This window comes from Zeugodacus cucurbitae, chromosome 5, assembly GCF_028554725.1.
Source record: "Zeugodacus cucurbitae isolate PBARC_wt_2022May chromosome 5, idZeuCucr1.2, whole genome shotgun sequence".
Classification (NCBI taxonomy): Eukaryota; Metazoa; Arthropoda; class Insecta; order Diptera; family Tephritidae; genus Zeugodacus; species Zeugodacus cucurbitae.
The window spans coordinates 64,811,553-64,836,344 of record NC_071670.1 but is presented as its reverse complement, the minus strand read 5'-3'; the positions used below and the strand labels follow the sequence as shown (position 1 = coordinate 64,836,344).

General features: G+C 36.3%; 7 protein-coding genes across 19 annotated transcripts in view; all 7 read left to right on the top strand.

Moving 5' to 3' along the window:
- LOC105213824 (longitudinals lacking protein, isoforms H/M/V) overlaps positions 1 to 2,398 on the top strand; it is a 51,558-nt gene extending 49,160 nt beyond the window's left edge. For 5 of the 9 annotated variants that reach the window (XM_011186912.3, XM_054230639.1, XM_054230638.1 and 2 more), the window contains exons 5-8: positions 40 to 1,198; positions 1,271 to 1,395; positions 1,510 to 1,619; positions 1,686 to 2,398. In XM_011186912.3, coding sequence (XP_011185214.2) covers positions 40 to 1,198; positions 1,271 to 1,395; positions 1,510 to 1,619; positions 1,686 to 1,744 — 1,453 coding nt within the window. In that variant the 3' untranslated portion in view covers positions 1,745 to 2,398. Of the gene's footprint in view, positions 1 to 39; positions 1,199 to 1,270; positions 1,396 to 1,509; positions 1,624 to 1,685 lie in introns of all 9 variants that reach the window. The other 4 variants (XM_054230641.1, XM_029041379.2, XM_029041377.2 and 1 more) reach the window with 4 other exon arrangements.
- Positions 2,399 to 3,091: 693 nt separating this feature from the next.
- LOC105213826 (uncharacterized) lies at positions 3,092 to 4,951 on the top strand. 2 transcript variants are annotated; one of them, XM_011186916.3, is made up of 5 exons: positions 3,092 to 3,350; positions 3,418 to 3,760; positions 3,827 to 4,076; positions 4,139 to 4,454; positions 4,530 to 4,669. In XM_011186916.3, exons 1-5 carry the CDS (start codon positions 3,207 to 3,209, stop codon positions 4,530 to 4,532), a joined length of 1,056 nt encoding a protein of 351 aa, XP_011185218.2. In that variant the 5' UTR covers positions 3,092 to 3,206; the 3' UTR covers positions 4,533 to 4,669. The 2 variants fall into 2 exon arrangements, with proteins under 2 accessions (XP_011185218.2, XP_011185217.2); XM_011186915.3 differs by having other exon boundaries at positions 3,093 to 3,350; positions 4,139 to 4,462; positions 4,530 to 4,951.
- A 468-nt stretch (positions 4,952 to 5,419) lies between these two features.
- Positions 5,420 to 7,002, top strand: LOC105213857 (trypsin). 4 transcript variants are annotated; one of them, XM_054230643.1, is made up of 5 exons: positions 5,429 to 5,483; positions 5,557 to 5,637; positions 5,854 to 6,055; positions 6,131 to 6,416; positions 6,486 to 7,000. In XM_054230643.1, exons 2-5 carry the CDS (start codon positions 5,586 to 5,588, stop codon positions 6,876 to 6,878), a joined length of 933 nt encoding a protein of 310 aa, XP_054086618.1. In that variant the 5' UTR covers positions 5,429 to 5,483; positions 5,557 to 5,585; the 3' UTR covers positions 6,879 to 7,000. The 4 variants fall into 4 exon arrangements, with proteins under 4 accessions (XP_011185253.2, XP_054086618.1, XP_054086617.1 ...); XM_054230642.1 differs by having other exon boundaries at positions 5,429 to 5,503; XM_011186951.3 differs by having other exon boundaries at positions 5,420 to 5,637.
- A 4,360-nt stretch (positions 7,003 to 11,362) lies between these two features.
- LOC105213827 (trypsin eta) lies at positions 11,363 to 13,257 on the top strand. The gene is made up of 4 exons (XM_011186917.3): positions 11,363 to 11,555; positions 11,615 to 11,816; positions 11,906 to 12,194; positions 12,469 to 13,257. The coding sequence occupies exons 1-4, from the start codon at positions 11,486 to 11,488 to the stop codon at positions 12,937 to 12,939; spliced, it is 1,032 nt and encodes a 343-aa protein (XP_011185219.3). The 5' UTR covers positions 11,363 to 11,485; the 3' UTR covers positions 12,940 to 13,257.
- A 2,130-nt stretch (positions 13,258 to 15,387) lies between these two features.
- LOC105213829 (trypsin eta) lies at positions 15,388 to 16,710 on the top strand. The gene is made up of 4 exons (XM_011186918.3): positions 15,388 to 15,571; positions 15,635 to 15,842; positions 15,904 to 16,192; positions 16,259 to 16,710. Exons 1-4 carry the CDS (start codon positions 15,517 to 15,519, stop codon positions 16,628 to 16,630), a joined length of 924 nt encoding a protein of 307 aa, XP_011185220.2. The 5' UTR covers positions 15,388 to 15,516; the 3' UTR covers positions 16,631 to 16,710.
- A 1,386-nt stretch (positions 16,711 to 18,096) lies between these two features.
- LOC105213830 (trypsin eta) lies at positions 18,097 to 19,556 on the top strand. Its single transcript, XM_011186919.3, has 4 exons — positions 18,097 to 18,307; positions 18,373 to 18,577; positions 18,642 to 18,930; positions 19,012 to 19,556. The coding sequence occupies exons 1-4, from the start codon at positions 18,235 to 18,237 to the stop codon at positions 19,378 to 19,380; spliced, it is 936 nt and encodes a 311-aa protein (XP_011185221.2). The 5' UTR covers positions 18,097 to 18,234; the 3' UTR covers positions 19,381 to 19,556.
- A 1,647-nt stretch (positions 19,557 to 21,203) lies between these two features.
- On the top strand, positions 21,204 to 23,181 carry LOC128922070 (trypsin eta-like). Its single transcript, XM_054231516.1, has 3 exons — positions 21,204 to 21,582; positions 21,651 to 21,939; positions 22,546 to 23,181. Exons 1-3 carry the CDS (start codon positions 21,323 to 21,325, stop codon positions 23,068 to 23,070), a joined length of 1,074 nt encoding a protein of 357 aa, XP_054087491.1. The 5' UTR covers positions 21,204 to 21,322; the 3' UTR covers positions 23,071 to 23,181.
- The last annotated feature ends 1,611 nt before the right edge of the window (positions 23,182 to 24,792 follow it).

Genomic DNA, 24,792 nt, shown 5'->3' with positions numbered 1-24,792 from the left:
TTTACTGTAACCAACTTAAATACCATCCATCGTTTGCAGCAGAAAACTCGCACAGTATGGCAGCCATTTGGACGCGCATCATCATCATCAAGCATACTTAGAGGCGCAGCGCCAGTATGACGAGCAGCGTCGCCTTGCTGTCATCTCACCGATACCGCAGCACTCGTCAACCTCTGTCGCCGCAGCAGCCGCTTATCACCAACACATCCAGCAACAACAACATAATAAGCGCATGCGTCAACTGCAGCGGCAGCAGCAACAACACCAGCAGCAGCAGTTGCACCAACAGGATGAAATGGAACACGACGATGCACAAGCAGACCCCGAATGGATTACCAGTAATTTGGAAGTGAATGTGGGTGGCGGTGGCGACAATGAGCCAGCCATTGAGTGTGACACTGAAGTCGCCACAATGAAGGAACAAAAGTCGGATATGGTAGATGACAAAGAAGCCAACCGTACGGCGAAGCTTGATGCGAGGAAGCGTAAGGAACGTCATTCGGAGGAACATGAAAAGTTGCATGCACGTGAACGCTCACTAACGCGTAAGCGTTTAAGCGCCGAGGAGCGCGATGACAACAGCACAAACAATGAAGAGCGCGAACGCGAAGAGCGTTCAGCACAAAATGAGACAACTGAACAAATCCATGACCATAAGACCGCCAATGTGGATGAGGAGGATGAAGAAAAGAACAAAGCTATTGCGTCGGTGCCACAGCCGGTGGAAGAAATGGAAAACGTGCGACAATCTAAGGACAAGTCCAGCAACTCTACATCTAATACTACAAATTCCGGCACGCATAAGCGTGGAAATATTAGCAGTGATCCCAGTGCACCATTACCATTGCCGCCGCCTCCATCGCTACACCATCCCGCCTATGGCAAATATCCGCCTGAGGGTTATCTGTTGAATGAACATGGCATATTGATGACGCACGATTTCGTACATGCGCCGACCGCCTCCATACCGTCGACAGGTGCAACGGCGAGTTCTTCAAGCGGCACAGTAGTCGGAGCTGCCGGCGCTGCCAATGGCAATGATCAGGATTATGTGGACATAAAGATGGAAGAGTATGACGGCACTGATTTGCGTTTGACCACCGAGGAGATATCTGAATGGCAAGATGTGATCAAAATGGACGATTACTTGGCTAAAGGACGACGACCGCAATTCTGGGAGGAACCGTTCACACGACGTGTAAGTTGAAACACATTTTGATAAGTTTTTCTTTATCATCTTTTTCATCGTTTTTGAAAAACATTGTTTTAGGTTTTGGATGCTATAAAGAACAAAAGATTGGAGATGAAGAAAGCTGCGCGTATTTTGGGTGTCTCCTATGGCACTTTATATGGACGTTATCGCGAGGTCTACGGCTGTTTGAAGCACCCTTATAGGTTAGTACAAAGTTTGTTTGCTTAAAAGCTGGCATATTTAAAGAAAAACACTTTTATAAAAAAACCCGAATTGCGTACACTTCATATATAATATTTCTGCTCGTTTCTATGCAGCAGCTCCAGTTTTCGCCCATCACAATCAAATCAGTTAGCAGTACAACCGCGTTTTGACATGGTCTGGCCTTCTCCGAAGCGTGACAGTGGTCTAATGCCCGGTCCAATGGGTAGGTCGGTTTTATTGAAACATTTAAATGCTTTTAATATATACAACTTTCTACTATTCATTTTAGAAATCGGTAAAATACGTCCGAAAGATTTGAGTGAGCTATGGGCGCGGCCACAGATTTGAAGAAAACCGCCACAAAAGAAATCAAAATGTAAATAAATTTGCTGTTTAGTTTAATAAGCCCAAACGTATCACCCTATGATTAGAAAGTGTTACTAGTACTACTTTTAATTTATTTATAAGTTTTGTATTACTTTCAATTTTATACATTTAAAATGTAAAGACACGATATATATTATTTAAGAAAATTAACATAAATTTGTATTATGACACGGAGAAAAGACATTGAAAAGACAATTTAAAAACTCTTTAGTTTTAGTGTGAGGTTAGCTGTAGTTATTTTCAAATGACACAACAATTACACATACATAGTTGTATGTGCACTAAAAGTGTTTAATTATTTAGTTCCATTGAGTATTAAAATAATATCAGCGCATTAGCAAATCCTTAAATCAATTGCCTATGCAATTAGTAAATTAGAATTACTCATTTGTTTTTCTATATATTTTTCGTAGTTAAATAATTCTATAAATATGTACTGTTAAGCTACAAACAATAAAATATACTTATTTAGATATTTTCTGTAAATATTTTAACTATTTTTCGCTATACTTGTAAACTTCCAGAAGTGCATACAATAAAACTAGTTGGCTAAGTGTGTGTGTTAGTATGCTAATATGATTACATAATAAAAAAATATATTTAATTTCTATCAAATATAGTATACAAATGTTATTTAATAAATTTAAATTTACTAAATTGGAATAGTAAAGGTAAGAGCACAAATTTCAAGTACTTCACTAGGTACGGATAATATATAGGTTATGGATTTTATGATAAAAAAAGAAATGATGATGTTATTAGCACAAACTAGCAAATAAGTATGTATGTATATATATGCACGCAGCTTCGTAGTTCTTTAAAACTCAATTTTTATACACACAAATGGGAGCCCCATAAGAAAAAATGCTAACCTCAAAATTTTTCGAATACTTTTCTAGCAACTTTACAACCAATTTACGCTTAAATAAATTGTGAAATTAGTACAATGTAACGTTAAAACAATTCTTATATACATAAATGTATTTCCGGTTGCTTAAAATGCACTTTTGATGTGCAGCTGTGAGTTGTCCAGAGTAGGTGCTGATGCAATATTAAAAATTTGAGGAATTTCATATTTTATACACAGTAAAACTGAATTTATGCACTTAATACTATAAATACACAATCACCACATAAACAAACACTATTTTTATTAATTAAAACACTTATTTAGCTCGAAAATTATACATTTTTAATAAAATTAATCGCTCGCTTCACTATTCCGTTTCCGTCGGTTGTTGAAAATAAAACTAAAACTTCACAACACCCTGTGTTTATTTGACATTTCATTTCCTTGCCCATTCACAATTGTTTGTGATGATTAATTTATAAACTGACTTATCTAAACGAAATACTATGCATGGCATAATTAGTTGTTAAATTTGTTAAAATATAATTTTGTTACCATTTATGAGTGTTTAGTATGTTAAAAGAATTGAGTGTTGGAGATATAACTTATTTTTATGATTGCAATGTGAAAGGTGATGTTATAGAATACTTGTTATATGATTCCAATGAAACCTGGATAGCAACAAAGACTAAAGACGAGGTGCTGCAGACCGTACAGGTTGTTAACAAATCTATTGCATTTATTTATATAATTAAATTAATTATTTCTTTTATTATGTCTCTAGCTACTGAATAAACGCATAAAGCATGATGTGGCAATTGCATTTGATACCTTACAAAATACGCTGCCGGACTCAGCTACTTGGGTTGAAAATGATAAACCCCCGGAGGCAAGCAATGCACGTGAGCGTGCCTTAAAACTCAAATATCGTGTTAAGGGATTTCCATTCCATTTTGAATGGCGTTTAAAGCAACACAATGATTCAAGCACCATCCAACTACCTATCAACCAAGTTGCGAGTTTAGTAGATGTATTACCAGCAACAATCGAAGAGCTATTGGGGATATTGCAAAGCAAAGAACAGGAAATAAATCAGTACCGAAGAGAATTTGGCAGTTTGAGAAGATGTATGTAGGTCTTGCTGACATTGTTAATCAAGTATTTGACTAATAAAACTAACTTTTCTTTTAAAGCCACTTTAGCAACGACAAAATTTGATGTGGAGACGTTTCGTGAGCAATATGCAGATGCTGACATGAATGTAAAGACTTTGCAAAGAATTGTTGCTCGTTGGCGGTCAGTGCATGGAGAAGAGGAGTCTACAGCCGTAGTGGATAGTTCACCCAGCAGTAAAGGCAGTCCGTCGATTGTAATAAAGAAAGAAGAACCGGGTACAAGTTCCACGAGTGTGAGAAAAACTGTGCAAGAAAGTCCTAGAAGCAGGTATGTAACTGCTAACTAAAATATATGAATGTAAACATTAATTGTATTTTATTTTTCTAAAGGAAACGTAAAGCGTTGCATAATTATAAAACGCAAATGATGCGCTCGCTGCAATCTGCCAAGAAGGAGTTGGAATATGAAAGTCAGAGTCAAAGTGAAAGCCAATCGCTTAGCGATAGCGAGCCAATAATTGGAAATGAAGTGAAAAAAGTGCGTGAAAATGTCGAAGTTCTGGAAAATGTAATTGCCAAGGAAGTGACAATAGCGCAAAGCGTAGTGAAGAGTGTAAACACGCCAAGTGGTAGAGTAACGCGTAATTCTTCGCCAAAAACGCCGACAAATCCAATTGTTGCAGATAGCAATAAGTCTACGAAGGAGGTAGCAAGGTCTTAGAAATGCATGCAATATTTTTTATTACAACAAAAACATTTAAAAAATTATTTTTATTTTCAGTAATGCCAAAAAATCGTCGCCACGCATTGGAAATCGTCCCCACACACGTCAAAATAGACGCGTAAGTCCAAAAAGTGATTCAAATACAAATGAGTTGGCACTCAAGGAAGACACTGGTGAAAGTGTGCTGCATGCAATTGTTGCGCCGGCGAAAATTGCCACTACAACTAAAACAATAACTCCAAACAATAATAATTTGAATGTGAAACATAAAATTATAAACAATGCAAGGAATTTGGTGAAACCACAGTTTGCTGAGCAGCTGGAAGTGACTAAAAATGATTTGAGCACTTATGTGGACTCGATGCTGAGTCAATTAGCCGCCATAGATAAGGAATTGTGTGGATGATAGACATACACTTTTCATATATTTATAGCACAAAAATAAAAGTAAAAAAAAAATTAATAAAGAAATATAAATTTAATATACATATGCTGCAATATTTATAGTTACTATAAAAATTTTTGTAAAACTGTTGTTGTAATTTGTAAATTGTAAATTGTAATATTATTTTCATTTTTATACACACTGTTTTTGCTATTTTTCTAAACTATAATGTATTAGCGTTTTTTTATCAAGCAATAATAAACAAATTGTACTTCCACACTTTGTATTAAGTCTATTGTACATGCTGACATTTACGGTCATCAATTAACCATAAGTACGCCCAATGTAGATAACATTAATTTAAGCCTTTTGCTGGCTGGCTGGCCGGCTCGGTAACACATATTTATCTAGGCATTCACATATCAATAATAATATGTATTATTTGCAAATGTTTACACATTACTCATATATACATGTATATACGTTGCCAGATAAATACTGTATCTAATCCACCATGTATGAATGTATATACGTATGACTACATACACATGTACATGTCTGTAAACAGTCGGTGTGAACAAAGCTGCAAGGCAGTAATCATTTACTCAATAGACGTCTTTCGGCCGGTGCGTGTGACTTTATAACGGTTAAAAATTACTTTTAATTTCATATTTAGTTAATAATATTATTAATTTACAGTTACATAACTTGTTGCAATATTATTGAAAATGTGGCAAGCAATTTGGCGACTTTTCCAAATTTTACTATTGGCGCATACGTGTGAGTGATTGGCAAATTTATGTTTGTATTGTGTTGTTGTGATGACCTAATTGCAAAAACAAGCGAGTGAAAAGAAATGCTATATACAAATATTTGTGTATATTTATATTCTTTGTGTCTGTTTTTTGCTGTCGCTGTTGCAAGTTGTTGTTGTAATGAAAGCAAATTTGTAGAAATATGTAAATATTGAGTTACTTCTTTTTATAATACACACAGCCTATGCCAACAGCAAAAATTTGCTAACTGTATATGATGTGAAACAGTTTGGTGCCTCACCTGTTGCCATCACCAGTGCGCCCTGGCAGGTTTCAGTGCGTTTGCAGGCATATGAGGGTATACAGTTGGGTGAGGGGCATTGGTGTGGCGGTGCGGTTATAACAACGCGTGTGGTACTCACCGCAGCGCATTGTCTCATCTAGTAAGTAGCGGAACTGTAATATATATATATTTGTGTATATTATAGTTTCTTATCTATATTTTCTATTTCTCACAGTCCCAACAAAACACAACCGATTTATCGTGTTCCAAGCGATTTCATAATCTACATGGGTTCGGTGCATCTGCACGAGGTTACACCGTATACGTTGCACTACAATGTGCAGGAGTTAGTGCCGCATCCAGATTTTAGTTTAACACCGTTACAAAATGATTTGGGTCTACTTTTCATAGCCGGCATGGTACCAGCGAATTATCCAACCGCAGCACCCTTAGCACTCCAACAGTTGGCCTTGAAACCGGGTCTTAACTGCAGTGTGACTGGTTGGGGTATAACGGGGAAGGTAAGTTGTTGCTTTACAGCCAATATTCCATATAAAGAATTCCATAAAAGAATCTTCTTCTTCTCTCAGCGTATAAATTGGCCTATACTATTGAGTGCTACTATTCCGATTGTCGACTTGCAGCAATGCAACAATAGTTTTCACGGTGGAATCACGCAAGGCATGCTTTGTGCCGGCGGCAATCTAACCAATAACGACACGATTGCCTTTCTAGGCGACTCTGGTGGCCCTTTGGTTTGCAATGGCAAATTGAGTGGCGTTCTTTCGTGGGATAGTGGCTATCCCGGTGTCTACACAAACGTCTCCGCTTACTATAACTGGATATTAGCAACGAATACCACATTCAATTACGCGCGTTATGGCGGCGCAATGGGCTTAAAGTTGGCGCCTCAGCAAATCGTGTTGGGTATTTTCTGTTTGCTGACTGCTTTGCTGTGGTCGCAAGCGGTTTATGCTAAATAGGGTCTCACGGGATGTTTTGTTGGGATTTATTTGTTGTTTATTGGTGTGATGCTTACAGTTAGCTAATGGTATTATTTTTGCTATTTTTAGGTTATTGTTCGATGAAAGTTTTCTCATAAATATTATTAAAAAATAAATTTTATATATTTTTAAATATAATATATAGATTACATATGTTATTATGAAATTTTTGAATAATAAATAAAGAAATTAATAATTCTGAATGTTCGTATGAAATAAATATATTATTATTTTATATATTTTATTGCTTTTACGAATGGTTAAAAAGGTATTTCCTACAACGACAGTTCTTACGAAGTTTATGGTATCCTTTTGTAAATCTGATATTTAATAACCAACCTTTATGAACGATTAAGAATATAGTTTCTATTAGATCTGTATTTTATTTCGATAGGTCCGTTTGCAAGGGTTAACCAAAGACATCCTATTAATGGGTATTTCTTCATTTATAATATATAGAATTGTATAAAAATGGTTGAAATCGCCCAAACCTTTTCAAGTCCCAAAATACAGAATTTTAGTATAATGAAGTATAATGAAGTATTTGCTTCCAACTTACATATTAACAAGTAAGGAGTAGGCGTAGTTGTGACCCGATTTCGCCCCTATTCCACCAGTGTCAACAGGGTGTCAAGAAAATATTATATACCGAATTTCATTGAAATATGTCAAAAAGTTCTTGAGATATGGTTTTTGACCCATAAGTGGGCGACGCCACGCCCGTTTTCCATTTTGTAAAAAAATCTCAGTGTAGCTTCCTTCTGCCATTTCCTTTGTAAAATTTGGTGTTTCTGACGTTTCTCGTTAGGGAGTTTACCCACTTTTAGTCATTTTCAACCTAACCTTTGTATGGGAGGTGGGCGTGGTTATCATCCGATTTCTTTCATTTTTGGACTGTATAAGGAAACGTCTAAAAGAAACGACTGCAGAAAGTTTGGTTTATATAGCATTATTGGTTTGCAAGATATATACAAAAAAACCTATTTGGAGGTGGCCACGCCCACTTTTACAAAAAAATTACATTAAAATGCGCCCCTCCCTAATGCGATCCTATGTTCCAAATTTTATTTTCATAACTTTATTTATAGCTTAGTTATAGCTCTTTACGTGTTTTCGGTTTTCGCCATTTTGTGGGCGTGGCAGCGGTCCAATTACACCCATTCGAATTTAACCTTCTTATGGTGCCAAGGAACACGTGTTCCAAGTTTCATTAAGATATCTCAATTTTTACTCAAGTTACAGCTTGCACGGACGGACAGACGGACATCCGGATTTGAACTTTACTCGTCACCCTGATCACTTTGGTATACATAACCCTATATTTAACTCGTTTAGTTTCAGGACTTACAAACAATCGTTATGTGGACAAAACTGTAATACTCTCTTAGCAACTTTTGTTGCGAGAGTATAAAAAAGGGTTATATCGTCGTAAGGACAGTCCTTTGCCGAATAAAATCCATGTAAATTTCGGTACCGCAAAACGAGATGTCGTGCCTCTTTATCATATATATCGCACTGGTTAGTGGTATATTGGTTTCTTTCATAGTTCAGAAATCTTTTCAAAAACATTTTAAAATCATATAGCTATAATCTAAGATTTAAAATATTTTGAAATTACTAACGGTGTACAATTTAATATAATACTAGAAATTTGGTTTTAATAGTCATCAGATCCATAATTTCGAAAAATTGAATTTTTTCGCGATAACCTTATCGGTATAACGATTGAAATGTTGCTCATACCACCTGGTGTACTCTCATGAATATTAATAAATATGGAATTTTTGAACATTTAACCTTTAACCCAATTCACCTAATAAACAGAACAAAATACATAGATTACATTATTTGAATTTTTATTTTATTTATGAAATTAATGGAATTAAAATAAAAAGATTTTTTAAATTAATTTGAAGGAAGAACCAAATATTAAATGATCTCGTAAATTATTCAGAATTTCAGTGGGAGCAGAATATATCAAGATATCCACAATTTTTAACCTCTTTCCATACATCTGGTATATAAGATATTCGCTTTACGTTTTGCCAAAGGGATGGAAATGAGTATATCCGTTACAGGAAATCAAATGGGAATTGTTATGTATTGGGGTTCGGTAAAAATTTTGGGGCCTAATTATTATTATTTTTTTACGAAGAACTTGATTAAAAATACTGAAATTCTGTTTTAAAAATTATAATAAATATTTATATAAAAAATTGCAATTTCATTTAATTATATCATATTTATTAACATCGAAATGAATAATTTTTCGAAATTAAAGTGAATATTAAAAATTCTCAATTTTCCGGAGTTTTTAAAATTATTTTTTATAAAACGATTTTATGAAGTTGCCAGCTGACGCGAAATATAATTTTTTTGAAAAGAAATAATGAATTAATTTACTTCTCGACAACATAGAAATTTATAGTTGCCACCCTTACCAACATTACATCATTTAATCATAAAAATAATTGGAGTTGCCACATATATTTTTTTTTAATTTTTCACATTTTAAAAATTTGAAATGCATGTGAGTTGCCAGACTTTTTAAAATAAAAACAAATTAAACAAGTAAGGAAGGGCTAAGGGGTGTCACCGAACATTATATACTCTCGTAACTAAGTTATGACCCGATTTCACTCATTTTTGGCACGAAGACATATTATTAAAAGAAAAATATTTCCTCTCAATTACTTCTAAATATCTGAGAGATTTACCTATATTTTCGGTAAAAAAATTTGTTAGTAGCACTGAGGTCCTCATATTCGATATATAGGGTCTTGAAAACATATGGACCGATTTCGACGATTTTTAGAAGGGCGATGCCACTCTTTAAATGCAGTATGTTTGCAAAGTTCTGTTCCGATATCTTGCCTAGTGCTTACTTTAAATATAGTGTAAAGTAAATGATTCAGATCGACTTCAAAGTTCTGGTATATAGGAAGTAGGAGTGGTTGTGAACCGATTTGCCCTATTTTCACAACATATCATTGGGAAGCTAGAAAGATATTATAAACCGAATTTTATTGCAATTGGTCGAGTAGTCTCCGAAACTCCGATGGTTTTTGACCCATAGTACACCCACTTAAAATTTTGTATATCAATTTGGTTGGAGTCTTTCTGTACCTTCTTTATAATGGAATTTAAGGTTTTTGGTGTTTTTCCTTACTGAATTAACACTTTGAGCCCCGCGTGCCCACCCGTGGTCATTTTTTTTCTGCACCGCTGGACCGCATGCTGACGAAGGGTTGTGCTTTAGTTGACAAGCTGGGACCAAAATCTGTTTTCTTAGTTTTATTGATTTTTTGCGAATGAGGTGACTTTGTGACATTTATTTTTGATAAACCAAATGCATTTTTGTTGCTTTTTCATGAAATGAATTTTTCTTACCTAAATTTGATTCACTATTTGTTGGGCTTTGGCAGACCAAATTACAGAGTCCAAGTCAAAAAGGCTTACATCCTGGGACCGAACAAATTTTATTTCAATGGAAAATGTATGCAGAACGTTTCCACCGGTGATCACAATGTCTGTAAATGGAACACGACTTATGACCACGGTGGTCACGATGTCCCATAATGAAAATCCACCAATGCGCACGGGTGGTCACATTGTCCCAATACGTCAAAACATAAATGTCCACCGGTGGGGCACGCGGGGCTCAAAGTGTTAAAGCATTTTTAGTAGTTTGCAACAAAGGTTGTATGGGAGGTGGGCGTGGTTATAATCCGATATCCTCCATTTTTGGACTGTATAAGGTAGTACCTAAAAGAAACGATTCTAGAAAGTTTGGTTGATATAGCCTTTTCTGTGGTTTAGGTACAAATGTCGTGTAACAGTATCACCATTGAAGGAGCGAGTACTGGGTACCATTAAGGGAGTGAGCACTGTAGTTGGAGTAATCTTCTGGCTTTCACCTAAAAGTATGCAAATGTTCAGGGTAATCGAAGCAAAAAGGGTTTTGCTGTGTGACAATAAATCACAGCTAATCACCGTAATCAAAGCAATTAGCAATTTGTCGCAAACAAATTGAAACAAATGAATGATAAAAAAAAAAATTATATTAATATCTAGCGCACAAACAAACACATACATTGATAACAGCATTTTGGAGAAATTTGCGAACACAAGCGGCGCAAATTCTAAATGCTTGCAATTTTATCGGGCGAAGCGTGTATATATGTACATATATCTGGTAATGTGTGTATATATGTATGTATATATCCACGTGTGAGAGCGACAACAGGTTGGTCAATGAATTGATTTGAATTTTTATCTAATCATTAACTAAATTTAATAATGTATCTTTTTTATCACTGACTCATTATAGGCAAATGTCGCATAGAATTGATAAAAATAGATACAAAATTTTTAAATATGTATGTATGTGTGTGTGCATGTAAGAGTTGGTGAATGTGGACTTTCATTACAATAGATATACTCCAGACACAGCCATAAATACCAACAGTAGCAGTTGAGGAGTCGCGCAATTGACGCAGAACAGATCTACTAAATACAACGATTGAAGAATTTACAGTTGCAATAAATAAAGTTTCGGTCATAAATCGGCAAATCAGTGCAAAGGCATGGAATTACAAGGGTTTTCCTGGTGCCTAATTTATGTCTGCCTGGCATTTCAAGTGGTGCAGAGCACAAGTATGTTGTTGTTGTTGTTGAATAAATTCAAATAATTGTACAAATTCTCGTCTTCAAAGAATTCCACAATTCTTCGTTGACGCACTGGAAACGCCATGAGGGCAAGATAATCAACGGCACCGAGGCACAGTGGGAAGGCACACAGTATCAGGTGTCGGTGCGTTTGACGTCGGGCGATTGGCTCTTTGGGGCTGGCCACATCTGCGGCGGTGCGCTTATCGCGCCCAACACTGTGCTGACCGCGGCGCATTGCATCTGGAGGTGAGTGGGTGCCACTGTCTTGCAGTGAGAAATTTCAGATCAATCCTCGGTGATTTATAACGGTTCATATGTGCATAAATTGTTTTCAGTACCACCTTCAATCGTTTTCGTAATGCCAGCGACTACACGGTGGTCATGGGCAATTTGAATCGTTATCAGCAAGATAACGGTACTACTTTGGTGTTTGGCGTGTCGAAGTTGTCGGTGCATCGCGAATTCAATGCCACCAGCTATGCGAATGACGTGGCAATATTGCAGTTGGATGGCCGAGTGCCGGTGAATTTTACACGCGCTCGTGTAATACCGTTAAATCACGAGCGAAATTTGAATGCCAGCCATGCCGTATGTCAAGTGTCCGGTTGGGGACGCAACGAGAATGTATGTAATTCAAATTAATCGTGTTTATGGAATTAAGTAATGGTAATGTAATTGAATAATGGTAATCTAATTGTAATGTATTCGTAATGTAATTGAGCAATGGTAAAGTAATTGAAATGTAATCGTAATCGTAATTGAGTAATGGTAATGTAATTGTAATCTGATTATAATGTAATTGTAAAGCATTTATAATCTTATTATAATTGAATTGTAAAACATTTATATTCTAATTGTAATCGAATTGTAAACTAATTATAATTTTATCCTCTTCCAGGGCGTTTACTCACCGCAGTTAATGGTGGTCGATGTGGGCATTGTGAATAGGACTCAATGTACCGTTAATTATGGTGCACTAGTGCGTGACGGCATGATTTGTGCTGGCTACATGGAAGGAGGACGTGATGCTTGCGTTGGCGACTCCGGTGGACCGTTGGTGTGCGGCGATCAGCTGGTGGGCGTGGTGTCGTTTGGTGTGGGCTGCGCACGGCCCGGCTATCCGGGCGTTTACGCAGATGTGGCCAGTTATGTGCCGTGGATCAACAATCAAACGAAGTCTTTCGAGGATGTTGGTGGTTTTGGAGATGACGGTGTCGGTGGTGATGACGGTGTTGGCGATGGCGGCGACGATGGTGACGGTCCCAATTATGGTGGCGGTGTTATTGGCGCCAATGCAGCTGGTATGCGCAGTTGTGTGTCGTTGCTGATTATGGCCTTCTGCTGCTCGCTACTCACGCGGGTGCGATAAGCGCCTTTTTTTGGGGAAATAAGCAACGAATTTATTTGTTTGTATGTATTTATGTATATGTTGGGTGTTTCGATTTATTTGCAATTTGGCATGCCATTGTTTACAATCTTATAAATTGTGCTTTGATTTTGATTTCCTATTCAATTTGACAAGATAATAAAGTTAACGTCAGACGCTGAAACAACAAAAATACAAAGGCACACACCCACACTTATATAAAGATAATGTATATCGAATTTATTTTGACGCGCCTTATCACATTTCAAGTTATTAGCAAGTCCACGGAAATATATGTATGTTTATGCTTTCGCACATGAATATAGTAGTTTTACTCACTTAACGGTTGTTTGCAGCACCTTAAAATAAGCTAGATAGATGTGGGGTTTATGTGTGCTCTCAAAGGCCTTGAATAAAATTCAGAAATCTTGATGTTACTTGGTACCGAGCTAGGTTATACTTTTTTATTTATATTTATCCATTTTATATATAAAAAAAAGTTAGAGGATTGCCAGCGGTTTAAATTTTTAGGTAAAAAATAATAATTAGAAAAGTAAACATTTTGAAAATCATAAACTGAAGTGGTTTAAAAACCCTTAGTTTTAAGAAATATATTATTTTTGTGGGAGGTTGCCACTTTTTTGAAAATGTATTAAAGCAAAATTTAGCATTAATAATAAATTAACCTATTTGGTTCATATAATTCAATGGTTTTAAGATGGTCTGAAGTTGGTCAGTTTTGATGTTGCCACCTGTTCTAAAATTAATTAAAAAAAAAATTAGTATTAAAAATACAACATTATAATTTGGATTATTAAATCTACGAAAATTGTGGCTTAAAATTGTTACTATGAAAAAAAAGGTTGCCACATGTTTCAACTTTTTATTGAAATGCATTATTCATCAAATTAAATTTCTTTCAAATTTCAATTCAAGAAAAGGTTTTTTAAACCAACTGTTGCAGTGTTGCCATCTATTTCAAAAAAGTTTTTTTTTAAGCTTTCGTTGTTTTAGCCATCAATCTAATTTAAATATTCGAAATCGTGACTGATTTGTGAATATATACATATGGGGTTCCGAGGCTGATTGTTTGAGGTTTTTTTTATTTTACTTAAATTGCATAAATAGTGCAAAGGATTTGGTATAGAAAGAAAGAAAGGATCAATCACATGTATTGGTCTTCTTTTTCTGGAACTACTTGAAAACTCTAAAACTTCACTCTCTCTTTAAATATATTCTTTAATAATTCGTATAATAATTGTATTTATTTATATTAAATAAAAAATTAAAAAAAAAATCGTGCTGAAAAGGGGTTATATGTATATTCAGATTTTTAATATTCTCCTCGAAGAAAATAACTTTTATTCGAGATCTAAATTTATTTTAGACCTGACTCACATACCTTAGATAACTTCATTTACAACAACAACTTTACAATACACCACACAGTTATCATAAATAACAGATTTTCAGTAATATTCTAAATATCAATGTGTCATAGATAATATTAGTTAATTGTAAATAATATTATTAAAAATTAATTATATTTTCAAAAGAAGCTTCGGTGATAAAAGGCTACTGTCGGATCACAATATGAATTGAATTTAATTTATTTTAGTATCAAGTACTTGAGATTTTAGTATGTACTTCTAACTGTTAATTATCATGGGCGTAACGAAGGGGGTGTTTGGTGTTATTTAATTCAATCAAATATATTATAAAAAAATATATTTTTTCACTTAATTTTTAAAAATATTTGTTATTATAAATGATAATCATTCAATCTAAAGAGATCCTGCAATTCGCCAAATATTGTGCAATGTATTGAAGCGTGCTCCACAGTATGTAGATAAAAGCTGTAGCAGTTTATTTTGGTCATAAAAAAACGAAAAAACTTATTAATATTAGATATATTGATATATAGCGGTATATAAATAACTGTTAATCAAGCGCAGACATGTGATATGGTAAAAAAATAAAAAAAAGTTTTACTGCAGTTCATCTAGTTGGTAACATCATAATCAGCAGAAGAAGTAAATCTATAGATTAATTGCCAGAGACCTTCACTTCGGCAATTATGTTTATCTAGACCCAAAAAAATTGAATTGTCTTACAAATAATAAATAGTCGATCCACTTGGATCTAAACGAACTCTCAATGTCAATTCAAATAAGTTACTTTCAATATAAGAGGCTTAACACCCCAATCAACCCCTTAACATTTTGAAAATACTCTGTCTATGAATGAATTAATAGTGTAGCAATGAAGCTACCACTAATATTTATATACCAATGTCTAAAAACCGTATGCTATCGGTCCAAATCAGTACTGTTCTGAAAAGAAATACGTATTTGATTAGATTAAAGCACAACTATGTGTGCATAAAGGTACAAAAACGTGCATAGATATAAATTTGCCTGGAAATTCCTTTGAAAACAAACAAGTATCTAAATGACAGCATTTCATGGCACTTAATTTCATACTTTCGTGGTGGACAGAACATAACACGCAGAGGACTCTTCAAATATTTGCCAACAGAAATAATTTGGATATAATATTTATATATTAAAGTGTTCAGAAATGTTGAGATACATAATAATTGCGCTCGCGTTCTGTGGCGTTCAACAATTAACGGGTTAGTTACTTTTGTTAAAAAAAAATTAAAACTATTTTGAGAAAACAATATAAATTTTTTCAGCGGCCACTCCACCGAGCGGCAGCCATTTGAGTTTTGACCTTAACGGACGCATTATCAATGGCACCGTGGCGAGTTTTAATGCCACCAAACATCAGGTCTCCATAAGACGTCGCCTCAATGATGGCTACTACTTTGGTACCGGTCATCTCTGTGGTGGTTCGTTGATTAGTTCGGATGTAGTGCTCTCCGCGGCGCATTGTTTCGTCAAGTGAGTGTTTAACTCTTTTCAAAACACAGTTATAATAACGGTACACATATTTTTTCACTAGTTACGACATCAATAACGGAACATTCCGTCCGGATTCGGATTTCATTGTGGTTATGGGCAATCTGGATCGTTTCGAACTCAACAATTACACGCTTGTATTTGACATACAGAAAGTCGTCTTCAATGTAAGCCATTTCAATCTCAGCACCTATGAGTCGGACATTGCTTTGGTGTTCCTGAATGGGTCTGTGCCCACGAATTACACCAGAGCCCAACCTATTCAAATAAATACGAAAGAAGTGCCCGACAATACCACTTGTCAGGTAACTGGTTGGGGACAAACTGAAGAGGTGAGTTGATAGTCGGAGATAAATTCTTATAATTTCCATATTTACTTATTTTTTTTATTTTTATAGGGTTACTTATCGGATGTTTTGCTGACTGTTGATGTGCCCATCATTAATGAAACTGTCTGCGCAAATAATATGAAATTTGGTCCTGGACTCATTCGTCAGGGTATGCTCTGTGCTGGCTATACGCAGGGTGAGCGTGACGCCTGTTCGGGCGATTCTGGTGGTCCACTTGTGTGCAACAACAAATTGGCCGGTATTGTATCGTGGGGAGTCGGTTGTGCACAACCCGAACTACCAGGTGTCTACACGAATGTATCCTATTGGGCGAAGTGGATCGAAGAGCATACGGATGTTAAAAGCGCAGCGAACTCAGGTCATTTGGCCGGTCTTACTGTTTTCTTGACAGTATTTATTGGTTTAGTACTGAATAGATAAATGTTGATAATTTGATATCAATTTATACTTAAGTACATATATACTCGTAAAATATATAAGAGAACCGTTATAATTACTGTCTTTGCCATTTTGTCGTTTGGTTTCAATTTGTAGTACAGTTAGTTTGGGCTAAATATTATATTTCTTTCCGTTGACTATCTTGAGGGATCAACAGTGTGAGTTCGGTTGCACCTAGAATGGTCAAGAACCTGTAATATCAAAACACATTTCACAACTTTTACGAGTGCTTTAGCCGAGTATAAGTCTATTGGGAATGACTCGTTCAAGAGTTTATCTGATATACAACCACGGAGCGGACCTAATCAATATCGGATAAAGGATGTTATCCAAGCCTACCTATTCCAATTCATTCCACCCATTTTCCTTACTAATTGAGTTCGAGTATAGTCTGTTAGCCAAACAATCAGAGTTGCTTTTAGACAATTTGTCTAATGTTTATGTCTATCAAGGAAATGAAATGAAACGAGGGATATCCCAAACACATTCATAATAATAAGATGATTAATGACTTATCAAAATACTCGCATAAGCAGTCTAGTCACGAGAGATAAGCTATATGGCTTTCATAATCAAATGACGACAGCAGGCGAGAGAGACCAATGCGGTTGGAAAAACCGAACTCATGGGTAAAACACGAAGTTATCAGAGTAGCCAAGTGTGATAAGTGCAAAAGTACTAAATGGTGGATTGTTTGGTCAAAGAGCAGGGAAGATAATAAGAAACTTAAGTAAACCGTCTTTAGAACAGTGTTCGTCCCTCGGAAGACTGTTTCTTTCGAATTTCCTAGCAAATTTCTGATGGAAACAATGAGTTTCTAAACTATAGTGTATAGATCTCAGAAGTTTACTTCATATTCCTGTCTGATATCTCTTTTAATGGTTCTCCGATATATATAGTATTGTATCTCCAGAAGGACTCCAAAGAATCGAGTGAAAAAGATTTGTAATTTGAATAATATATCAAAAATTCCAAAGAAATAAAGTTTAGTACTTACAAGTAATGGACTAAAAGCAATCCTTTAGTGGTTTCTATTGAGATTCTCTTAGTATGCTACAGTCTATCGCCAGCCTGACCGCTGCATTAATTATATATGAAAGATAACTGCCGAATTTTTGCTCTTTAGTCTTAACAAATTAAGGAGTGTTATCTCATTAGAAGGCCGTTTAGGGGAGAGAGGAATTACATTTATTAACTTCGAGTGGTCCAAGGACGCACAAATAAATCTCAACGCCAATTTTAGTCAAATATGAACCCACACGATTAGAATATGTACATATGTCTATGCTAGAACAATAATATTGAAGTTAATCAATGTAATCTTGATATATATAATATATGAGCTAGTGATATCGTTAGAAATCAGCTTTGACGACTCTCGCGTTTAGATTAAGAGTGATAAAGATTGGTATTTCCTGAAAAAAGCTACTTGTTTTCAGCAAACTAAAACTGGAGAGCATTTCGCTTTATAGCGTGGTTTAGGAAGCACGTTTCGGGTATTCGCAAAAAATATTGATCGATGTTGCTTTACTACAGCGAGTAATTGGAAGTTTTGTAGTTTATTTTTGAAGTGTCAATTTAAAGAAATGTGTTTCAAAATGTTAAAATATTTAATAATTACGCTGACATTATGCGTTATGCTACAGAGTCAAGTAGGAGGTGAGGAATTTAAGTGATTATAAACAAATAATAAATATATACTAATTCCACATTGTTGCCGGTAGACGCCTCACCGAGTAGTAGCCAACTGAGTTTCGAGCTAAACGGGCGCATTATCAATGGCACCGTGGCGAGTTTTAATGCCACCAAACATCAGGTCTCCATTAGGCGTCGTCGCAATGATGGCTACTTCTTTGGCACCGGTCATATCTGTGGCGGTTCGTTGATTAGTTCGGATGTAGTGCTCTCCGCGGCGCATTGTTTCGTCAAGTGAGTATTTAATACCGTACTTTAAAACACAGTTATAATAAGGGCACATCAATATTTTCACTAGTTACGACATCAATAACGGTACATTCCGTCCAGATGAGGACTTTACGGTGGTTATGGGCAATCTGGATCGTTTCGAACGCAATAATTACACGCTGGTGTTTGACGTGCAGAAGATCATCTACAATGTGAGCCATTTCAATTTGAGCACCTATGAGCGGGACATTGCTTTGGTGTTCCTGAACGATTCAGTGCCCGCGAATTACACTAGAGCTCAAATAATAAAACTGAATACCCAACAAGTGCCGCATGACACAGTTTGTCAAGCAACCGGTTGGGGTGAAACTGAGGAGGTGAGTTACTCTGTTACCCTATTGATATCACTCTCTGCAACTGTGACTTATTGATTTATTAAATATACCGTTATCTCTCAGGGCTACTTGTCCGATATTTTGCTGACTGTTGATGTGCCGATCATTAATGAAACTGTCTGCGCCAGTGAAACGAATTACCATCCTAGTCTGATACGTGAAGGTATGCTTTGCGCTGGCTATCCACAGGGTGGGCGTGATGCCTGCGCTGGTGACTCAGGTGGTCCACTGGTCTGCAAAAACAAATTGGCTGGTATTGTATCGTGGGGCAAGAGTTGTGCCGTACCGTTACAACCGGGTGTCTACACAAATGTCTCCTATTGGTCGCAATGGATCGAAGAGCATAGCGGGGTTAAAGGCGCAGCGAGCATTAGTCATGTTTCTACATTTTTGACTCTACTGACACTTGCTCTTCTGGCTTTACTGGATTGATGACAGTATTTTACAATAATTTACAATAACATTTTAATGTTTCTAAAGTTGTAGTGTGATTGATTTATAGGAGAGAGGTTTCTATGTTAAAAATATACTCAGCTGTCCGTCACTGCTTGACGATACCACTATTTGCCAAACTCAGGCAGTTTATGTAATAAATTGATTTAAAGCGATCCTCTATCTTTTCATTCTTTATCCCTTTAATTTCCATTAATTTTTATTTTTTGTTATTAGTAGTTCTATGGCGGATGGTGAGGAAAGTTTCTGACTGTCATTCTCTTGGGAGTGGCCAGGAACGATTCTTTTACATGTGGCTCAAGCAGCTCACGACTTCCGGTCTTAGACCAAGTATCCTCTGGGTAGCCAACAGACATCCGTCTGGAGGCGAGCTAAAGTGAGAAGGCGAAACCCGCTTATGCGGTTGTGGGTAGGGTTTGGGACCCACCACATAAAAACACCCTCAATGAAAAGGAAGTCTCTCATCATTCCCGTCCTACTTTACGGTGCAGAAGCGTGGACGATGTCAACATTCGATGAGACGGCACTAGAAGTTTTCGAGAGAAAGGTTTTGCGGAAGATTTATGATCCCTTAAGAATTGGCAACGGCGAATACCGCAGACGATGGAACGATGAGCTGTATGTGTTATTCGACGACATAGACATAGTCCAGCGAATAAAAAGACAGCGGCTACGCTGGATGAAAGTGCTCCAGCTCTGAAAGTATTCGATGTAGTACCCGCTGGTGGAAGCCGAGGAAGAGGGAGACCTCCACTCCGATGGAAGGACCAGGTGGAGAGGGACCTGGCTTCACTTGGTATAACGAATTGGCGCCAAACTGCCAGAAGGAGGGATACGTGGCGCGCTGTTGTGGACTCGGCTATAACCGCGTAAGCGGTGTCTACGCCAGTCAAGAAGAAGAAGAGTAGTTCTATATTCATAATTTCTTTATTTGTAATCTTTTTTAATGTTGCCAAATTCAATGACAATAAAAAAATTAGATAAGCAAATTAACTGTTATATATATTTTCTAAATGTAGGATAGTTATTAATATCATGCAAAGATCTCTTAAGTTGCTATACAAATGATCATTGGTTTTCATATACGGTTTTCTTGTTGTCAAATTTAATGGCAATAAATTTGACAATAATATATTTTTTTTTAATTTTTTTTCAAATATATTGATCGTAAAATGTTTCCTTGTGTTGTGCTTTTAAGCTGGAAGACATGATTTCCACTTTCTTTCACTTTTCAAACACTGTCATTAAATTTGACATCGTGGAAACTACACATTTATTTACGTCTACAACAGCAAAGTCATTGTTATGACCTATTTTTGCTCTTGACCACACAAAACACTCATTTATCTAAGAAACCACTAGAGAAAAGTGTTGCTCAAAGTTTGCCTAAATTCAAAAATAAAATTTCCTATAAAATATTTTATCAAATTCATGATGGTATCGCAGACTTTGTCATATGCTGCCATTTTTATAAAGTATTTATTGGTATTATGTTATGGGATTCACAACAGTCCAGCTAATATATATACTCCATACTCTCTCAGTATAACATGGTATGCGTAAATTATTCTAAGAGGATCAATTCGTGATAAGTCGGTGCAATTAGTATTTCAAGTATTAATTTACGAATTTCAATAAACGCATACAATTACAAAGATAAATACATAGCGACACATATCAGATGTTAATTTATAAAGTCTATATGTTATAGTTGAAGTCACCAAAACTGATATCACTAAAAGTTAGACGACGTTTAGATTAGATAATCGACTGTGAGGGTTATTGCTTTTGTTTAAATAAATTTCGCATTGAATTGGTTATCACTAATTTATACGTCGTTGTCGTGAGCAGTCCAAAGTATTCGATTACAAGGGTAACTTATTGGAACTAACATTTTTTGACAAACACGAGCTACGGCAGGATGGCGGCAAGAGGGTTGAGCACACTTTTATTGGCGATCTTCTTCATAGTTGTTGCAACCGGCGCGAATACCGGCGTAAGCTCCGTTGGACTGGGTGGACGCATTATCAATGGCACTTTGGCGTACCAAAATGCGACGAAACATCAGGTGTCGATTCGTAGACGTCTTAATGATCAATACTTTTTTGGTGCCGGACACGTTTGTGGCGGTTCGTTGATTGGGCCGAATGTGGTGCTCTCTGCGGCGCATTGCTTTGTCAAGTGAGTCTCAAATTGTTTCCTTAAATACCTCGAGTCTACAATAATTTCTGTACTATTTACTTTGACAGTCAAGAAATCGACACTGGCATTTATCGTCCTGCTTCAGATTTCGTTGTGGTCATGGGCACGCTGGATCGTTATGAGCGCACCAAGTACACGCTGCAGTTCAATATCGAGCAGATTGTTTATGGCATAAATCCATTTAATTTGTCCACATATGAGAATGATATTGCTTTGGTGTTTTTGAATGGTTCCGTGCCCGCAGGATATCCCACTGTGCAGCCCATTCAGCGTGCTAAAACTGCGACAACGGCAGGCACTGTCTGTCAGGCGACAGGTTGGGGTCAAACTGAGAGGGTGAGTGAGATTTTTTTGGGATATACTTGTGGCTTTAAGGTTTATATGATAGCTGAAAAACTTCTAAGAATGCTTTGAGATCCGTCATTTTGTAGTTGAGATCTTCTATTTTAATACATTGAGACTAGAATATTTGGAACATAACCTGCAAATTATCAATCCAAATTGCTTTCAATTATTTCTTCTCTGGTTTTAAAACATTTTTGTAGCAGAAATCACAAGCGTTCAACTCATTTTGTCAATTTCACCATCATTTACACCCTTACTTACTCTCTGAGCGTGAGAGATACGTACTGGAGAGGTACGGGAACGGAACTATTGCTAATTTTTAATAGATTATGACTTACGCATACAAACCAAGCGTTGCCAATATTTATCTTTATTATAGTTATTAATGTCTATACAAATTTATACCCATATTTGCAAACATACCTACATATGTACAACCCAATATTTTCCGCAGCGTCATTTTATTGCTATCATTATCGCTTTATAAAAGTCATTTGGCCCTGGCCCATAAAATCATTTCCGCTTTTTTATTAATTGCCGTTATCATATTTTTGCCATCACTAACTGTTTACTTTTTCCATGCATCCATTTTTTTAGGGTGTATTGTCTACTGATCTGTTATCAGTTGACTTACCCATAATTGGTGCGAAGCAATGCACCGAGGACACCGCTTTCGCGAAGGGTCTCATCCGTCAGGGTATGCTCTGCGCTGGTTATCTGCAGGGTGAACGTGACGCTTGCGCCGGCGATTCTGGCGGTCCGCTGGTGTGTAACAATTTGCTGACCGGTATTGTCTCCTGGGGCATTGAGTGCGCGTTGCCGCGTCTGCCCGGCGTTTACACAGATGTCGCATACTTTTCCGATTGGATCGAGAATGTGACGCGGAACTACGCGATTAGCATGCAGCGTGCGAATAATACGAGGCCCGGTGGCAATAGCACAAAACCGGGTAGTAATAGCACTAGGCCGGGTAACAGCACTGGTGGCGGTGGCGGCAGTTGGGGTGGTGGTGGTTCCGGTGGCGGTGGCGGTGGCGGCGGTGCTATGGCTACGTTCTCTCATTCGGCCGTTATGCTCGTAATGATTGTCGCTTGGACTACCGTAATGAGCTATTTCAATTGAAATTCTGACATTTGTGCATGTGTGTGATATTATCTGAAGTATTATACGATTTTGTTTAACTAAATTAATTTAACAAATATATTTGAAGTAATGCAAAAAAATATTTTTTATTGTTTCTTAGTTTAAGAAGATTCTTCATATTTATCTCATTTTCGGCTTATATCTTCCACTTTCTTCCGTCAAGATATCCATGAATATAAGTAAAGACAATCAGTAGATCAATATTTTGTCCTTGCTAGGCGAGACCGTGTTCAATTCCTTTGAGGATTCCAATACAATTTCTTAGTACTTTTGTTAAGGAGTTTTTAGCTTATTTAAGAAAAAGTAAATAAAAAAGAAGAAAACACTTTACTAATTCCTTTTAGCCGGGTTGTTTGCTAGAAACATTAAGGTTTTATAGTTAACCGATCTGAACAATTTCTTCGGAGATTGTATTATTACCTTAAGCAGTAATCCATGTCAAATTTCGTGAAGATACCACGTCAAATGCGAAAATTTTCCATATAAGCCCTTGATTCCGATCGTTCGGTTTGTATGGCAGCTATGTGCTATATGTAGTTATATAATTATATGCTATATATAACACACACCAAATTTCGTGAAGATATGTAGTAAAATGCGGAAGTTTTCCTTACAAGCCCTTGATTCCGATCGTTCAGATATATGATATAGTGGTCCGATATCGGCAGTTCCGACATACCATCTGCAAAATTTCAAAACTATATCTAAAAACTGAAGGACTAGTTCGTATATATACAGACAGACAGACGGACGGACATGGCTAAATCGACTCAGTTCAACATACTGACCATTTATATATATACTTTATAGGGCCTCCGACGCTTCCTTCTGGGTGTTACAAACTTCGTGACAAACTTAATACATATACCCTGTTCAGGGTATAAAAAGTTAAAAGCTGACTTTAAAATAATTATAATTTTTTTAACATGGTAACGAACTCTTTCAGTCCACTGTAATAATGTAAGAACGGAAATAAGACTTCAAAAGACTTCACAAACTGTTGCATGCTTTTAGGCAATAATTGAACCGATTTTTAAACATATAACGGGTTATCTTTTTAGATGTATGGTTTTGAATGAGGCCATATTTTTCGGAGTTGGTGGTTTTGACAGCTGTTATTTGTTGATTTATACTAATTTCGGTTTGCTCTTTCATAATGAAACTAGTTAATCCGCGGTTTCTGCAAAAAGTGGTATTGAGCCTCTCTGTTGGAATTTATTCGCGCCAGTAGCGTCACTTTTGTTTGAAATAATTATTTATAATTATATAAGAGTGGCCTTATATTAAATAGCTGAAAAGGGTAATGGAAAATTAACTAAAAAATTTAGTTAATTTATCTTAAAAAAAAATAATGATAACAAGTAAGGAAGGGCTAAGTTCGGGTGTAACCGAACATTTTATACTCTCGCAATTTATTGATGTAATTTTATAAAGACAACACAATTCGACCCATATATTCGGCATAAAGTTCAATAGAATAACGAAAATCATCATAAATAGTATATGGGGACTGAGGTAATTCCTAAACCGATTTCACTCGTTTTCACCACCAAGATACAACGTATCGAAGACTATACGCTCACTTAATTTAATATTACTTATAATTAGGTATATGGGATCTGGGGGAAGTTATGACCCAATTTTTACCATTTCAGGTACAGAGAGAAACTGTTATAAGAAAAAAATTCAGAGGGAATGAAT

Coding starts and splice junctions, on each gene's coding strand:
- LOC105213826 (XM_011186915.3), top strand. CDS start 3,207: ATGTTAAAAGAATTGAGTGTTGGAGATATAACTTATTTTTATGATTGC. Junction 3,761..3,826: donor ATTTGGCAGTTTGAGAAGAT/GTATGTAGGTCT, acceptor TTTCTTTTAAAG/CCACTTTAGCAACGACAAAA. Junction 4,463..4,529: donor TCTACGAAGGAGGTAGCAAG/GTCTTAGAAATG, acceptor TTTTATTTTCAG/TAATGCCAAAAAATCGTCGC.
- LOC105213857 (XM_029041388.2), top strand. CDS start 5,714: ATGCTATATACAAATATTTGTGTATATTTATATTCTTTGTGTCTGTTT. Junction 6,056..6,130: donor GCAGCGCATTGTCTCATCTA/GTAAGTAGCGGA, acceptor TATTTCTCACAG/TCCCAACAAAACACAACCGA. Junction 6,417..6,485: donor GTTGGGGTATAACGGGGAAG/GTAAGTTGTTGC, acceptor TTCTTCTCTCAG/CGTATAAATTGGCCTATACT.
- LOC105213827 (XM_011186917.3), top strand. CDS start 11,486: ATGGAATTACAAGGGTTTTCCTGGTGCCTAATTTATGTCTGCCTGGCA. Junction 11,556..11,614: donor TCAAGTGGTGCAGAGCACAA/GTATGTTGTTGT, acceptor TCGTCTTCAAAG/AATTCCACAATTCTTCGTTG. Junction 12,195..12,468: donor GTTGGGGACGCAACGAGAAT/GTATGTAATTCA, acceptor ATCCTCTTCCAG/GGCGTTTACTCACCGCAGTT.
- LOC105213829 (XM_011186918.3), top strand. CDS start 15,517: ATGTTGAGATACATAATAATTGCGCTCGCGTTCTGTGGCGTTCAACAA. Junction 15,843..15,903: donor GCGGCGCATTGTTTCGTCAA/GTGAGTGTTTAA, acceptor TTTTTTCACTAG/TTACGACATCAATAACGGAA. Junction 16,193..16,258: donor GTTGGGGACAAACTGAAGAG/GTGAGTTGATAG, acceptor TTATTTTTATAG/GGTTACTTATCGGATGTTTT.
- LOC105213830 (XM_011186919.3), top strand. CDS start 18,235: ATGTGTTTCAAAATGTTAAAATATTTAATAATTACGCTGACATTATGC. Junction 18,308..18,372: donor GCTACAGAGTCAAGTAGGAG/GTGAGGAATTTA, acceptor TGTTGCCGGTAG/ACGCCTCACCGAGTAGTAGC. Junction 18,578..18,641: donor GCGGCGCATTGTTTCGTCAA/GTGAGTATTTAA, acceptor TATTTTCACTAG/TTACGACATCAATAACGGTA.
- LOC128922070 (XM_054231516.1), top strand. CDS start 21,323: ATGGCGGCAAGAGGGTTGAGCACACTTTTATTGGCGATCTTCTTCATA. Junction 21,583..21,650: donor GCGGCGCATTGCTTTGTCAA/GTGAGTCTCAAA, acceptor TTACTTTGACAG/TCAAGAAATCGACACTGGCA. Junction 21,940..22,545: donor GTTGGGGTCAAACTGAGAGG/GTGAGTGAGATT, acceptor CCATTTTTTTAG/GGTGTATTGTCTACTGATCT.